The following is a 13,783-nucleotide window of genomic DNA, read 5'->3' on the forward strand; positions in this document are numbered from 1 at the left end:
TTTAAAGCCCCCTGCCATGGGCAGAGACATCTCCCGTGGGATCAGGTTGCTCCAAGCCCCATCCAACCTGGCCCTGAACACCTTCAGGGATGGGACAGATGCTGCTTCTCTGGACAGCCTGGGCCAGGGCCTCACGGCAAAATCTTGTCTCATCTCAATCTCCCATCTTTCAGCTCAAAACTGTTCTCCTTGTCCTCTCCCTGCACCCCCTGAACAAGAACCCCTCCTCAGCTTCGCTGGAGCCCCTTTCAGGACTGGGAGCTGCTCTAAGGTCTCCTTACAGCGTTCTCGAAGCTGAACTCCAACTCTCTCACCCTGTCCTTGTACAGGAGGTGCTCCAGCCCTCAGATCATCTTCGTGGCCTCCTCTGGCCACACTCCAACAGCTCCATGTCCTTCCAGCGCTGAGGACTCCAGAACGGGACACAGGGCTCCAGGTGGGGTGTCACCAGAGAGAGTAGAGAGGCAGAATCCCCACTCCGTCCCTGCTGGTCCCACTGCTTGGGATGCAGCTCAGGACATGGTTGGTTTCTGTGCTGTGAGCACACATTGCCGCCTCATGTTGAGCTTCTCGTCCTCCAGCACTCCAAGTCCTTTTCCTCAGGGTTGCTCCCAATCCGTTCTCTGCTCAGGCTGTGTTTGTGCTTGGGGTTGTGCTGACCAAGGACTTTGCAATTGGCCGTGTCGAACTTCAGTTGTCTGCTGGGGAGAGCTGGCTGGGGAGAGTTGTCCCTTTCCACCCTCAAGGAGTCCAGCCCTGCCCCAAGCCAGACTGGGAGCTCCTTGGCTGCCCCAGAGCAGGAACAATGCTCCCCTCCAGGGCTGGAGCGATGACGGCATCAGAGGAAGACTCTTTGTGGGGTGCTGATACTGCAGAGGGCACTGGGTCTGAACAGAGCTCAAGCCTTGGTGGAGCAAGCAGGTTTACATCTCTTACGAGCAGGGAATACCTGAAGAGGTGGGCAGGACCTGCTGACACGTTGCCCCTTATTCTGGAGGCTGCCCCATGCTGCATTTTGGCCTGTGGGTCCTGCAGTGTGAGCTCTCAGCCAGCACTGAGAGGGGACAGCTTTAACCCACAGAGCTGGATGTGCCTCACCCTGCGGGGAAGGGGCAGTGCCAGGCTGGATCAGTCAGAACGGGGGCTTTCAGGAACCAGAGGTGCTTCAAAAATGCACGCAGAAAGCATCAGAGGGAGTGTCTGAGGCTGAGCTACAAGAGGGTCCCGGGTGCAGTGGGGCCACCGGCATTGCCGTACTGGCCCCTCTGGGGTGTTGGACCAGCTCACCTGCTCCAGCACAGGCTCCTCTGGAGCTGCCACACTCCCACATCAAGGATTGTCCCCCCAGCTTCCCTGCAGGAATGAAATCGCTGGGCACGGGGATGTCAGCACTTGGGGGGTTTTGTTTAAGTAAAAACCAGTTGCGGGTGTGCAAAGTGGTGCAGGAAAGGGGGGATGCAGGTGGTGCCCACTGGCAGCTCCCAGAGCAGTGAGGAGAGGATCCATGGCCGAGGGCAGCACATGCAGAGGGGTTGGTGCTCGCTGGCAGGGCTGGGAGAGAGCCCTAAAGGACCACAAAGCAGAGCAGGTGCTGCTGCGGACTGGGGACATTCCTGGCTTGATCCTTGTCCTTCCTATGGCCGGCGCCAGCCTGGCTGCTCTCCAAGAAAAGCTGGTCGAAGGTGCACATCGGTGGGGACCAGGAGATCCAGTGCCAGGACAAATCCCCCCTCTCTTTGCCAGCCACCTCCGCGGTCCCCCCCAGGAGCTGGGATGCGAGCACACACGCCTTCCCCCGGCCGCACGAGCACCGCGTCCCTCGAGAGAGCCGCGAGCGCCTGCAGTTTGCTCTTACTGGCCTACTTTCCGGGCTACGTCAAAGCCAGGCTTACAGAGCCAGGAGCTTCGGCGAGGGCGGCCGAGCTGCGCGCGGTGCCAGCAGGGGCTGATCCCAGCCGCCAGCGGCTGCTGGTGTGGGCAGCCCAGCCCAGCCAGCACCCATGGGTGCTCCAGCAGCAGCAGGCACGGGGCTGTGCCTCTCCTGGGATGGGTGCTGTGCCAGGGAAACGACAGAGCCAACGCTGCCGTCCCCACCCCGAGCCGCTGCGGTGCAGACCTGGCACGGCAGAGACGATGCCCGAGCCCAAGGGCTGCTCCTGCCGCCGGTGCATCTGGGCTCCTGCAGCCGCCGGCCAGGGAGAGCAGCGGGAACTGGGTAGAAGGAAAAGGCAGATTTAAAAGCAACAAATAAAGCACTTTTGGTGGCTGCTTTGTTTAATTAATGCAGGCTATAAATAACCTGTATGATAGTTTTCTCTGCTGTTTCCGAGGGTGAAATCTCGGCCCTTTGGGATGTGAGTGCAAGCACTGGGGCCACCACGGGGGATACTGCACCCTCGCTCACCGGGTCAGGGGATTTCTATGTCCCTGAACAACTCTGGGCTCCACGGTGCAAGAAATGGTCTTCTCTGGTTGGGTCGGGCTGAGCCCCGGGTGGGAGAGGTGGGGAATCTGGCAGAGGCAGAGGCTCTGCTTGGCACCGTTTGGAGAGGACAGGGCAGGGGAGGCAGATTTTGTGGCACACGAGCACTCACTCCAGTTTCCCTCTCACTCTTGCCCGGGATGCAGGTGCCCTGTGCTCCGTCCCCTGCTCCCCCCAGGGCCGCATTGGCCTCAGGGGTGGATCTGTCTCTGCTCCATCACCCCGCAGCCAGGGGCACCCCAGGCACCCCTAACCCTCCCACCGTGGGCACCCAGTGCCCGGCCGGCGCATCCCGGCCTGCACAGCTGCCGCAACCGCGTTTCCGTGGAGATGGCATCTCCCGAGCCCGCACAGCCTGAGCGGGAGGGTTTCCATGGAGATGCCGTATCCAGCACGGCACAACCTGAGCAAGAGCTTTGCCGCTGAGATGCTGTAGCCGGGACCCTCACACCCGCAGCGGGGCAATTCCCACTGAGATGGGGGGGCCGGGGCCAGCAGTGGGGTGTGGTGGCACCCAACTGCTTCTCACCCCGAGTTTGGTGCTGGGATGCCAGCAGCTGCTGGCTTTGAACAGTCACCGGGGCTGGAGCAGCTGCCAGCCCAGTCACTTATCCAGAACAGGGATCGGACCGCTTGGGTTGTGCTGCAATGTCACCTTCTGGGGTTCCCAGAGGTGATGAGTCCCTGTCTGTCCCCAGCTGCCTGGGGAGGAGAGGGGGAAACTCCTGGTATCCTCCCAATGACTTTGTCCCAGCTACCACCTCACGACTCCCACAACAATGTCCTGGGGACACTGAGGCCAGGGAGGAACGCCAGGACCACCAGGCAGGGCACAGGGCATTGTGCTGCCCCCCCATGCCTTAGAAACCAGGTAGCCAAGCCCCAAACCAGCAGCATCCCAGGGCTGAGGAATACCTGGATGAACCCAGGAAGAGCTGCAGCAACAAACGCCTCCAGGAGGCAAAAAGGGGGTCCCCAAAAGGCCAGGTCTGAGATGAAGCCTGGTGAGTGGCGGCTGGTGGGACAGATGTCCTCACGGCAGGCGGCTGCATGGCACGTGTGCTCTGGCCATGCTAGAAACGCAGCCTTCGTCGAAATGCAGCTACCGCAGAGGTCGCAGTCATTCCTTCGGCACACAGTGAATTGCTGCTTCCCAGCGAGCCCAGCCGCAGAGCCAGGAGCGAGCAGCGCTGCTGGGACCCACTCGGGCCCGCTCCAAGCCTGCAGGAGCCATGGAGCTGGCTCAGCCTGAGACCCCCACCCCTCCTCGTCCCCCCTGCGCTCCCTGCCCCTCCGGCTGCCCGCCCGGAGCCAAGGCCGAGCCTCCATGGCTCTTCCTGGTCCTGCCAGCGGGTCTGCCCTCGCCCCTCAGCAGCCGGGAACTGGGCTGCGATGCCTGCGGTGGGTGATGAGTGCTCTGGGAAGACCGGCATCCCCGGGCTGCTGGCAGCGCCTTCAGCCTCTCCAGGCATGGGCTGGCAGCACCGCAGTCACACATCGGCTCTCTTTGTGTCCCGTTACAATCCAGAGCCCTCCCGAACCGGGGGAGGCTCAGAGGTGGAGGACAGAGGATAAAGTGGGCAGGGATGCACTGAGTTGTTCTGCGGAGCCTCCTGTCCCTGCAGGCACCTCTCCCAGCCCCGCTCCTTGGGCCTCTCGCTTTTTTTCTGGGGCTCCAGAAACACGCAAAACTCTGCTCACCCACTGCATCCCTCTCCCCTCCATCACAGAATCATAGAATCTCTAGGCTGGAAAAGACCTTTGAGACCCTCAAGTCCAACCATACCTGTCCACTACTAAACCAGATCCCTGAGCACTTCATCCTTTTAAATATCTCCAAGGATGGGGACTCCATCATCACTTTGGCCCATCTGCTCTTGCCCAAGCTGTCAGCTCTTTTCTTGTCTCCCAAGCACAGTGCAGTTCTGTCCCACCTTATCCCTGTGATCCCAACTTCTCACTCAGCAGTGGGGTCCATCCTGGTATGCAGCAGAGGCGGCGTATTGGTTGCTGACTCCCGTTTGTGCTGCTCACTGGAGGCCATGCCTCGTTTCTCCACACTTCCCCAGCCAGCAGGGAGACCACTGCAAAAAAACCCCTCCGGGGCATGTAGGGAGAACAAGACAAGCCCTGAGCTCCCCCATGGCACCCCCAGAAGGTCCAAGGTGAAGCAACCCAAAGTCTCAAGCTGTGAAAGCCCCTTTCCCATGCAGGAGCAGCATCGTTTTGGACCCAGTGGCTGGGTTTAAAATCTTAACCTCTGAGCTTGTAATGAAGAGATCTAGCTTCTCAAGCAGGAGGTGGGACTCCCATCACACATCCCTCCTCAATCCTTAGGGGTGAGGGGCAAGAGCAGCTCTGAGCACAAGGGTGAGCAGCAGCCTGGCCCATCACATCCCCAACAGGGCTCATGGCCTTCCTGCCCACTCCTCTCTGTCCCCCAGGTGTGAGAAGGCAGGAGGAGATGGCAGCTGCTCCAGCAATGTTGTCATCTTCTAGCTGCACCTTCAAACATGCTGCAAAAGTGCTTGTCATCAGAGTGATGACCAGCGGAAGATAGGAAGACAAGGTCTGTAGGTAGAGCTGACACCTTTCATCAGTGTTACTACGACAGTAAAACCCAGGTGAGCTCTGTGTCCACCACAGATAGAGCAGTGTCGAGGCTCCTCTTCCTTCATGACCAGGTTGGATGGGGCTTTGAGCAACCAGATCCAGTGGGAGGTGCCCCTGTCCATAGCAGGGTGTTGGAACAGGATGGCCTTTGAGGTCTCTTCTAACCTAAACCATTCTATGATTCAGAGCAGAAGGAAAAGCCCCAAGAAAACCAGAAAGGGACAACCAGACCCTGCAGCAATGGACACCCTGTCAGTCTGAAAGGGAAGTCACCTCCCTGGCCTCAAGGATGGTTCCTCGGCCACAACTCCATCTTCCCAGCCATGCCCAAGTTTCTCAAGCTGGCACAGTCAATGCAGGACCTGACTGGTGACAAACGCTCGTGGGGTGGACAGCTGGACATGGCGTGACAGTCAGCACAAGGTATCACCCTGATCAAGCTTGTCCTGGTGTCTAGAGCTGCTAGCTGTCCTCACTGTCACCAGCTGCCACCACCCGTGCAGGAGGAGAAGGCTCTAAGATGCCCTGCTGAACTGGAGACATCCATTTGCATCTCCTGGCCTACCAGCCCAGCTGGAGAGGAGGAGAGCTGCTTGGGGACAGGCAGAGAGACCTGAAGGGTCCTGAGAAGGGTTCGACATCTCCCCACCTGTGACCTGGCAGCCAGCGGAGCGTGCTGCACTCTGGCTGGGTGCATCAGCCAACACATTTCTGTTCCTGGTTTGGGGAGCAGGGAACAAAGTGGATCCTGCCCAAAAACTGGAGGGAAGGGGTGATGTGGATTAAAAAGGAACAAAATGCAGCGGTAAGGACAAAAGCAGCAGCCACATCCGCTGCAGGCCGGGTCAGAGCCAAGTGCTCGAGCCCTGACGACTGCAGTGGGCAGAGGACACGCAGTCCCTCAGGTCCGGGAACCACCTTGAGCACTCAGACAGCACTTGGGAGTCATAGGACCTGTGGATCTGGGCAGGAGTCCTGCTGCCCAGGCACGATGTGTGATAGAAACGTGGAGGCAAGGCAGAAGCCCAAGGCTGGCTGCCACTTCCCACACTGCTGGAAAGGTGTCTGCATGGAAGGCAAGGTAAAAGAAGCCTCCAGGTCTGCCCCCAGCAGGCAGCCTGGCTCTTCTCTGCTCAGAACTTACCAGTGAGCATTCCCAATCATATTTTTGCATGTTGGTAGGTAACTGACATTGGCCTTTCTACAAGTCAATGGGCAGTGACTGATAAACCACACGCTCTTATGAAGGCTGCTCCTTGCTCCCCGGGCTTTTTTCCCCAGGACACTGACAGGAGAGAGAAGGAACTTTTCAGCACTATCTTCTAAAGACTCTGGATGCTAATGGTCCCATCCTGAAGATACTGAAGTTTTAGTAGGTTCTAATCAATCGTGGATGAAAATCTCAACATGAGCCAGCAACATGCACCCACAGCCCAGAAACCAACTGTGTCCTGGGTTATATCCCAAGCAGCAGCACCAGCAGGGACAGAGAGGGGGTTCAGTCCTTCTGCTCTGTTCTGGTGAGACCCCACCTGGAGCCCTGCATCCGGTTCTGGAGTCCTCAGCGAAGGAAGGATGTGGAGCTGTTGGTGTGAGTCCAGAGGAGGCCACGGAGATGATCTGAGGGCTGGAGCACCTCCTGTACAAGGACAGGCTGAGAGAGTTGGGGTTGTTCAGCCTGGAGAAGAGAAGGCTGTGGGGAGACCTTAGAGCAGCTCTTAGAGCAGCTTCCAGTGCTGAAAGGGGCTCCAGGAAAGCTGGAGAGGGGCTTTTAATCAGGGAGGGCAGGGAGAGGATGAGGGGGAATGATTTTGAGCTGCAAGAGGGGACATAGAGATCAGATCTTGGGCAAAAATGTTCTGCTGTGAGGGTGGGGAGGCACTGGCCCAGGTTGCCCAGAGCAGTGGTGGCTGCCCCATCCCTTGAGATGTTCAAGGCTGGGTTGGATGATCCAGTGGGAGGTGTCCCTGCCCATGGCAGGGGTTGGAACTGTATGGGCTTTGAGGTCCCTTCCAACCCAAACTATTTCATGATTCTATAACATTTAAAACAGAAAGGTGCAGAGTGGTGTTAGAGGATGGGATGATGGGATGCAGAGCCCTCCTGGCTGGCACCACGCAACCCTAAGGTCAGTTCCTGCAGGGGTGGGGTGAGGATGCAGGATGAAGCCATTACTCAAACCGTCAGGTTTTAATTGCACCAGGATGCAAATAAGGCAGATCTTTACAAACTCAGGGTCAGGCATGCACCCGTTGCAGGCTGTGCCATCCACCCAGCCTCTGAAATGCCTCTTGGAGCATCTTCTCTACTCACAGCCTGGCTGGAGGCAACAGGTAGGAGAAGGTGTGAATGTAAAGGAGGAGAAACTGAGCAATTCCTCTCTGCAGGAAGAGTTTATTCCCTCCCAGCCTTCCTTGGCTTAGCCCTTACTCCCTGCCTTCCCCGCAGGGAGCTGCTAGCCCCTTGCCGTTTGCCCTGCTCCCCTTCTCAATGTTGCCTGCGGCTGTCAAACCTCTCCCCAAACCCACATGCCCTTCATGCTCAGCACCATCCTGCCCCGAACCGCGCTCAGAGTGTGCCCACATCCCCAAAGGGGCAATGCGCCCAAGGACACGGCAGCCTTTCCCATAAGAAAAAGACCTCCATGGCTTTGTAAGACATTTTACCCCATCCCAGGAGGAGTCTGATGCTGAGCCTGCGGAGGTTGCTCCCTGTGGCAGCAGGTGACACTAAGGTGCAGATGACACCTGGGGGGACACCACAGTTGCTGATATCCTTTGGGACAAACCCAGGGCCCTGAACATCACACGTGCTGAGCCAAGAAGAGACTTTGCCATTGGATGGGCCAAATCCAGGGGAGAAAATGGGCATGGCTTTCCAGACACACTCCCTGTAGCAGCCTGCGGCACCGTGGCCCAATGGGGAGCCGTGCAGCTTGCTGCCTCCCCGGTGCCCTCACCACTCACTTCTCCCTGGCAGGACAAGTCTGTGCTGCACACCCTCCGCTCCAGCGTGATTCTAAACATGAGCCAGCAGTGGCCCAGGTGGGCAAGGAGGCCACCAGCATCCTGGATTGGATCAGCCATGGAGTGGCCAGCAGGAGCAGGGAAGGGATCGTCCCCCTGGACTCAGCACGGGTGAGGCTGAACCTCAAATCCTGGGTTCAGTTCTGGGTCCCTCAGTGTAGGAAAGACATTGAGGGGCTGGAGTGGGTCCGGAAAAGGGAATGGGGATGGGGAAGGGGCTGTAGTGTGTCCAGAGAAGGGAATAGAGATGGGGAAATGTCTGGAGAACAGCTCAGCATTGGGTTTGTCAGGAGAGGTTGCCACATATCTCAAGACCTGATTGTTTGAAACACGACTGAGGGAGAACATAGAATCACAGAAGGGTTTGGGTTCCACCTCCCTGCAGCAAGCAGGGGATCAGGATCTGGAGAGCAATCGTTCCGAGGAGTGGCTGAGGGCCCTGGGGCTGTTTGCCCTGGAGAAGAGGAGGCTGAGGGGAGACCTCATCGCTCTCTGCAGCTCCTGGAAAGGAGGTTGTAGTGAGGTGGGTGCTGGGCTCTTCTCCCAAGTACCAAGGGATAGGATGAGAGGAGCTGGCCTCAAGTTGTGCCAGAGGAGGTTTAGGTTGGATATTAGGAACAGTTTCTCTGCTGACAGAGTGGTGAAGCCCTGGCAGAGGCTGCCCAGGGCAGTGGGGGAGTCTCGGTCCCTGGAGGGGTTCAGAAGCCGTGTAGATGTGGCACTTGGGGACAGGGTTTATCGGGCACGGTGGGGTTGGGCTGAGGGTTGGACTCGGTAAGCTGAGAGGGCTTTTCCAACCTTAACGATCCTGTGACCCAGCTCCGCGGTCCCCGGGGGCGGCACCGAGCGGGGCCCCGGCGGCTCGGACGGGGCGGTGCCTGCGTGCCCGGGGCAGGGCCGGGCGGCGGCTGCCGCTCCCCGGGGCCCGCGCGGGGGGGGCACCGGGCACCGAGGGGCTGGGGCGGCGGCGGCTGCGGGGCCTGCGGCCGAGGGCGGGGGAGGAGGGGGGGCGGAAAGTTCCATCGCCGCTGCGAGCCCCGCATGGCGCGGGGGAGGCGGCGAGACCCCCGCACCGCAGCACTGTCGGGGCACCGGCACTGGGGGGACGCAGCCGAGAGCTGGGGGACACAAGCGGGGGGCACCCATCACCGGGACCTGGGGGACACAAGCGGGGGGCACCCATCACCATCACCGGGAACGGGAGGACACAACCGGGGGCCCCCACCCTTCCCACCAGGGCCTGGAGACACAACCGCAGGGCACCCTTCGCCATCGCTGCCACTGGTACCGAGGGGGGCACCCACCGCCATCACCGCCACCGGGGCGAGGAGGTGGGGGCACCCATGGCCGCCGCCGGGACCGGGGGGAGGCGAGGGGCACCCATCGCCACCGCTGGGATGGGGGGGAGGGCACTCATCGCCATCGCCGCCACCGGGGTGAGGAGAGGGGACACCCATGGCCGCCACCGGGTCCGGGGGATACACATCGTCATCGCCGGGACGGGGGGGGAGGGACGGGACACACCGATGGTCATCGCCGTCACCGGAGCGGGGGGGGCACCGATGGCTGTCACTGGGACCGGGGTGCACCCACGGCCATCGCCGCCACCGGGACCGGGGAGGGAGGGAAGAACCCATCGCCATTGCCGCCACCGGGACCGGGGAGGGAGGGAAGAACCCATCGCCATCGCGGCCACCGGGACTGGGAGTGCACCCACGGCAATCGCGGCCACCGGAACCGGGAGGGGAGTGCACCTACGGCCATCGCGGCCGCCGGAACCGGGAGGGGAGTGCACCTACGGCCATCGCGGCCACCGGGACCGGGAAGGGAGTGCACCCACGGCCATCGCGGCCACCGGGACCGGGAGGGGTGGGCGCCCATCGCCATCGCGGCCACCGGGACCGGGGCGAGAGGGAGGCACCCGTGGCCATCGCTCCGCACCCCCTGATGGGTCAGGCAGCTCCGCCGTCCCGGCTCGGCGTGGCTGCGCCCGGGGGACCCCGCGGCGGGCTCTGTGGCTGCGGGGCGCCGCGTTCGCCGCCCGTCCAAGCGCTGCCCGGGCGTGGAGCGAGCGAGCGCCCGCCTCCATCCTCCTCCTCCTCTGCCATCCTCCTCCTCCCCCCGGTGCGGAACTGAGCGCCGCTCCCCGGTGCGGGCGCCGGTGCCCCGGCGCGGGGTCGTGTGTGTGTGTGCGCGCGTGTGTATATGTGTGTGTGTGTCTGTGCGTGTGCGCGCGTGGGGCTCCTGCGGCCCCTCCCCCGGAGGAGCGGCCCCCCCCGCGCCCCCTCCCGCGGGCCGTGAGGGGCGCGGAGCCCCCTCCCTCCCTGCCTCCCTCCCCGCCCGCCCGTTCGTTCCCTCTCCGGACTCGGCTGGCTCCGCGCAGCCCCCCCGCGCGGGCAGGGCTGGCCGCGGGGCACGCCGGGAGTTGTAGTCCTGCAGCGGGGGCTGCGGGCGGGAGGGCAGCGGCCGCCGGACTACAACTCCCGTCAGCCCCCCGCGGCGGCGGCTCGCTCTCGCCCTCACACTCCGGCTGCCGCTGCCAGTGTCTCCGCCGCCGCCGAACCGCCGCTCGGCAGCGCACACGGTCCGACCCGCCGCCGCCTCGGGCAGGGGGCCCTCCCCGGCCCCGCCGCCCCCGACAGCCCTCCTCGGCGAGCAGGTGCGTGCCCGCCCCGCGACGCCGCCCCGCACCGGACGCACCGGGCACCCCCCGGGCCCGCGCCGCCCCGCACCCACCGGGATGGGGGGGGTGGGGGGTGGGGGAAACGGGAGGGGAGCGGGCAGCCCGGTCGCCCTCCTCCGGCGCCCGTCCGGTCGGGGGTCTCCATGGAAACCCTCCCGGGACACCCCCGGCGGGGCGGGGGGCAGCGGGACGGCGGCGGGGACGCCGGCGCTGACAGCGCTCCGCGTCCTGCCCGGGGCACCGGCGGCACCTGCCGCTGCCGGCGCGGCGCGGGGTCCCGAGGCGGCGGTGACACCGGGCGCTGCGCTGCCGGGACGGCGGTGGCACCGGGTGCTTGTGGAGTTCGGCGGCCGCCGCGGCCGCTCCCGGTGCCGGCCAACCGGGCGGTGGCGGAAGAGCCCTCCCCGGGGGCAGCGCGGCGGACGCCACCTCCATGTTCGGGGCTGCCCCGGTGCGGCGGCGGGGACAGCGCCGCGTTCCCCCGGGAGCGGCCCCGGGGGCAACTGTTGAGCCGGGGCGGGCGGCGGGGAACGGGCTGGGAACGGGGCTGCGGGAGGGGGCTGCCCGCTCGGGGGCCTCCGGACACGCTGTGGGAGGCGGCGGGGGGGGTGCCCGCCCCGTGGGGCCCGAGGGGAGGCGGGTCCCGGGGCGGAGGGGGGTCTCCCCGCTTGTGGGGCGGCGGGTCCTGAAGGTGGAGGGGGCGCTGCCCACCGACAGGGCTCTGGTCGCGGCGTGGGGCTCGGGGGAATGGTGAGTCCCGGGGCGGGGGGGTGGGGTCTGCCCGCCTGGGGGCTTCCACGTCGTGCGTGGGGCCCGGGGGGTTGGGGGGACGGGGCTCGGGGAGAAGGCTCGGGCACGGAATCTTCCGGTGTCCCCAGCCTCGGGGGGCATTTGCCTGCCCGTGAGGCTCTGGGCGCATCGGGGGCAGCGGGTCATGGGGATGGAGGAGGGGGTCAGCCCACCCGTGGGGCTCGGAGAGGGGGCTTGGGCACGGGAACCTCCTGGTGTCCGCCGGCCCGGGTGGCCGGTGTGGGGGTCTGCCCGCCCGTGGGGCTCGGGAGGGGGCTTGGGCAGAGCCCTTCCCCCGGTGTCCCGGGACGCTGGGCTTGGCTAGGGTCGGGGGCGAGGGTCTGCCCACCCGCGGGGCTCCGGTTGTGCTGTGGGGCTCGGGGGGAGGGGTATGTCTGCCCACCCGTGGGACTCGGGGGCTCGGGGGGGTCTGCCCACCCGCGGGGCTCTGGTCGTGCCGTGGGGCCGTGCTGCGCACCCCCCGGAGCTCGGGGGAGCGGGAGCTCGGGCAGGGAAACCCCCTGGTATCTCCGTGGCGGGGGAGGGGGTTGTCCACCCACGGGGTTCCGGCCGCGCCGTAGCTCTCGAGGGGAGGTGAGGGGGGTTCCTGCCCGCTCGGGGGGCGGCAGGTCCCGGGGGTGGCGTTTTGCCTGTTCGTTGGGCCGAGGGGGTCGGCCACGAGACCCCCGGCAGCCGCCAGCCCTTGGGCTCCGCGCTGGGCTCGGAGGGGGAGGTGTTTTGCCTGCCCGTAGGGCTCCGGTGGGGCCCCGGTGGGGCCGCGAGGCTCCGGTGGGACCTTGGAGCTCGGGCACAGGACCCTTGGCAGCTGCAAACCCGGGGCTCCGCGCAGGGCTCGGCCCCGGGGCGGGAGGGGGGGGGGGGCGTTGCCTGCTCGGGGGGCTCCGCTGGGGCTCGTGGAGCTCGGGAGTCGGGCACGGGACCCCCGGCAGCCGCAGCCCTGGGGCTCTGCGCAGGGCTCGGGTCGATGGGGGGGAGGGGGTGCCTACTCGTGGGGCTCCGGTGGGGCTCGGGGACCGGGCACGGGACCCCCAGCAGCCGCAGCCCCGGGGCTCCGGGCAGAGCTCGGGCCGCTCCGTTCCGCCCCAGCCGCCTCCCCCGGTGCCGCCCCCCCGCCCCCCCCGCCGGTGCCCGCGGGCCGGTGGCAGCGGCGGGACCGGGCGGGAGGCGCTTCCTGCCGCCCGCAGCGGGGAGGAAGCGGCGGCTCCGGCGGGTGCCGGGACCCGGGCTATCGGCTGGGCGGCAGCGGAGCCTCCAGCCCGGCGTGGAGGAAAAAAAAAAAAAAAAGCACCGGGGAAAGGGCTTTCCCGGCTGAAAGAGAGAGGAAGCGAAGTCTCTCCTCCTCGCAGAGCATCCGCTCTCTCCGGCACCTTCGTCCTTGCCGGCCGCTGTGGGAGAGTGGGGGGATCCGTGCGAAGGAAGGGCCGGAGCATCCCGACCCTTTGCCTGCATCCCCTTTGCCATCCCTGCACCCGCCTTCCCTCTGCTCGGCCGAGGCGCTCCCGGTGCCAGGGGAGGACACTGGCCCTGGCGCTTCGTTCCCTGGCTCTGGAGACGCGTTCCTGGTGGGATTCTGGAGCCTGAGCTCCGGCGTGGCTTGGCCTTCAGAAGCAAGCTGCCCTTTGGGATCCGTGGGCTTGCCTCCTGAGGACGGGATGCTGCTCTCCCGTTGCAGCATTTCCGATGATGCTCGCCTTCCGTGATCCAGGATTTTTTAATGCAATCCACCCTTAGCGGCTCTTTCTCTCGTTCCTTAGCAATGTGTGGCAGCGGGCTCATGTGGGGACAACCTGGGTGTCTCAAGCCAGCGTGGTTTCCGTGCCACTGTCGTCCAGCAGCTGGGAATTATTACGGAAAGGCTACCGAATGTGCGGCAAACTTCTGGTTTTTAAATAGGGATGGATTTTCTCGTTTTTATTCCCAATTCATCCTGCCCAGTGTCTATAATTACTGGCGCTGTTACTGTGTCTTTAAATCAGCTTAAGCAAATGCGTGTAGGCAAAGCCTGGCTCAGCTCCGCCAGGGCTGCTGTGAGGTGATGGGAGACCCCAGCCCCGCTCAGGGCTGTGCCGGACCCTCAGCTGAGCACACGGGACCTGGCCTGGTGCTCACTGGCATTGTCGGACTCTGGCTGCTCCCGGTCAGTTCTGCTGCAGTTTCTAACCCCGCCTG

At 64.2% G+C, this 13,783-nt stretch overlaps 2 protein-coding genes across 2 annotated transcripts in view; both read left to right on the top strand.

Moving 5' to 3' along the window:
* Positions 1–1,773: 1,773 nt before the first annotated feature.
* Positions 1,774–11,493, top strand: LOC128853197 (collagen alpha-1(III) chain-like). Its single transcript, XM_054075861.1, has 5 exons — positions 1,774–1,971; positions 2,711–2,866; positions 3,640–3,883; positions 8,941–10,245; positions 10,505–11,493. The coding sequence occupies exons 1-5, from the start codon at positions 1,774–1,776 to the stop codon at positions 11,491–11,493; spliced, it is 2,892 nt and encodes a 963-aa protein (XP_053931836.1).
* The window catches only part of BCORL1 (BCL6 corepressor like 1), a 34,206-nt gene continuing 31,068 nt past the window's right edge, over positions 10,646–13,783 (top strand). Inside the window, exon 1 of the mRNA XM_054075708.1 lies at positions 10,646–10,780. The gene's annotated coding sequence lies outside the window, so the exon portion shown is untranslated. The remainder of the gene's footprint in view (positions 10,781–13,783) is intronic.

Source organism: Cuculus canorus, chromosome 10 (genome assembly GCF_017976375.1).
Source record: "Cuculus canorus isolate bCucCan1 chromosome 10, bCucCan1.pri, whole genome shotgun sequence".
NCBI lineage: Eukaryota > Metazoa > Chordata > Aves > Cuculiformes > Cuculidae > Cuculus > Cuculus canorus.

Coding starts and splice junctions, on each gene's coding strand:
- LOC128853197 (XM_054075861.1), top strand. CDS start 1,774: ATGCGAGCACACACGCCTTCCCCCGGCCGCACGAGCACCGCGTCCCTC. Junction 2,867..3,639: donor AGGGTTTCCATGGAGATGCC/GTATCCAGCACG, acceptor GCTGCTTCCCAG/CGAGCCCAGCCGCAGAGCCA. Junction 10,246..10,504: donor CCATCCTCCTCCTCCCCCCG/GTGCGGAACTGA, acceptor GGCTCCGCGCAG/CCCCCCCGCGCGGGCAGGGC.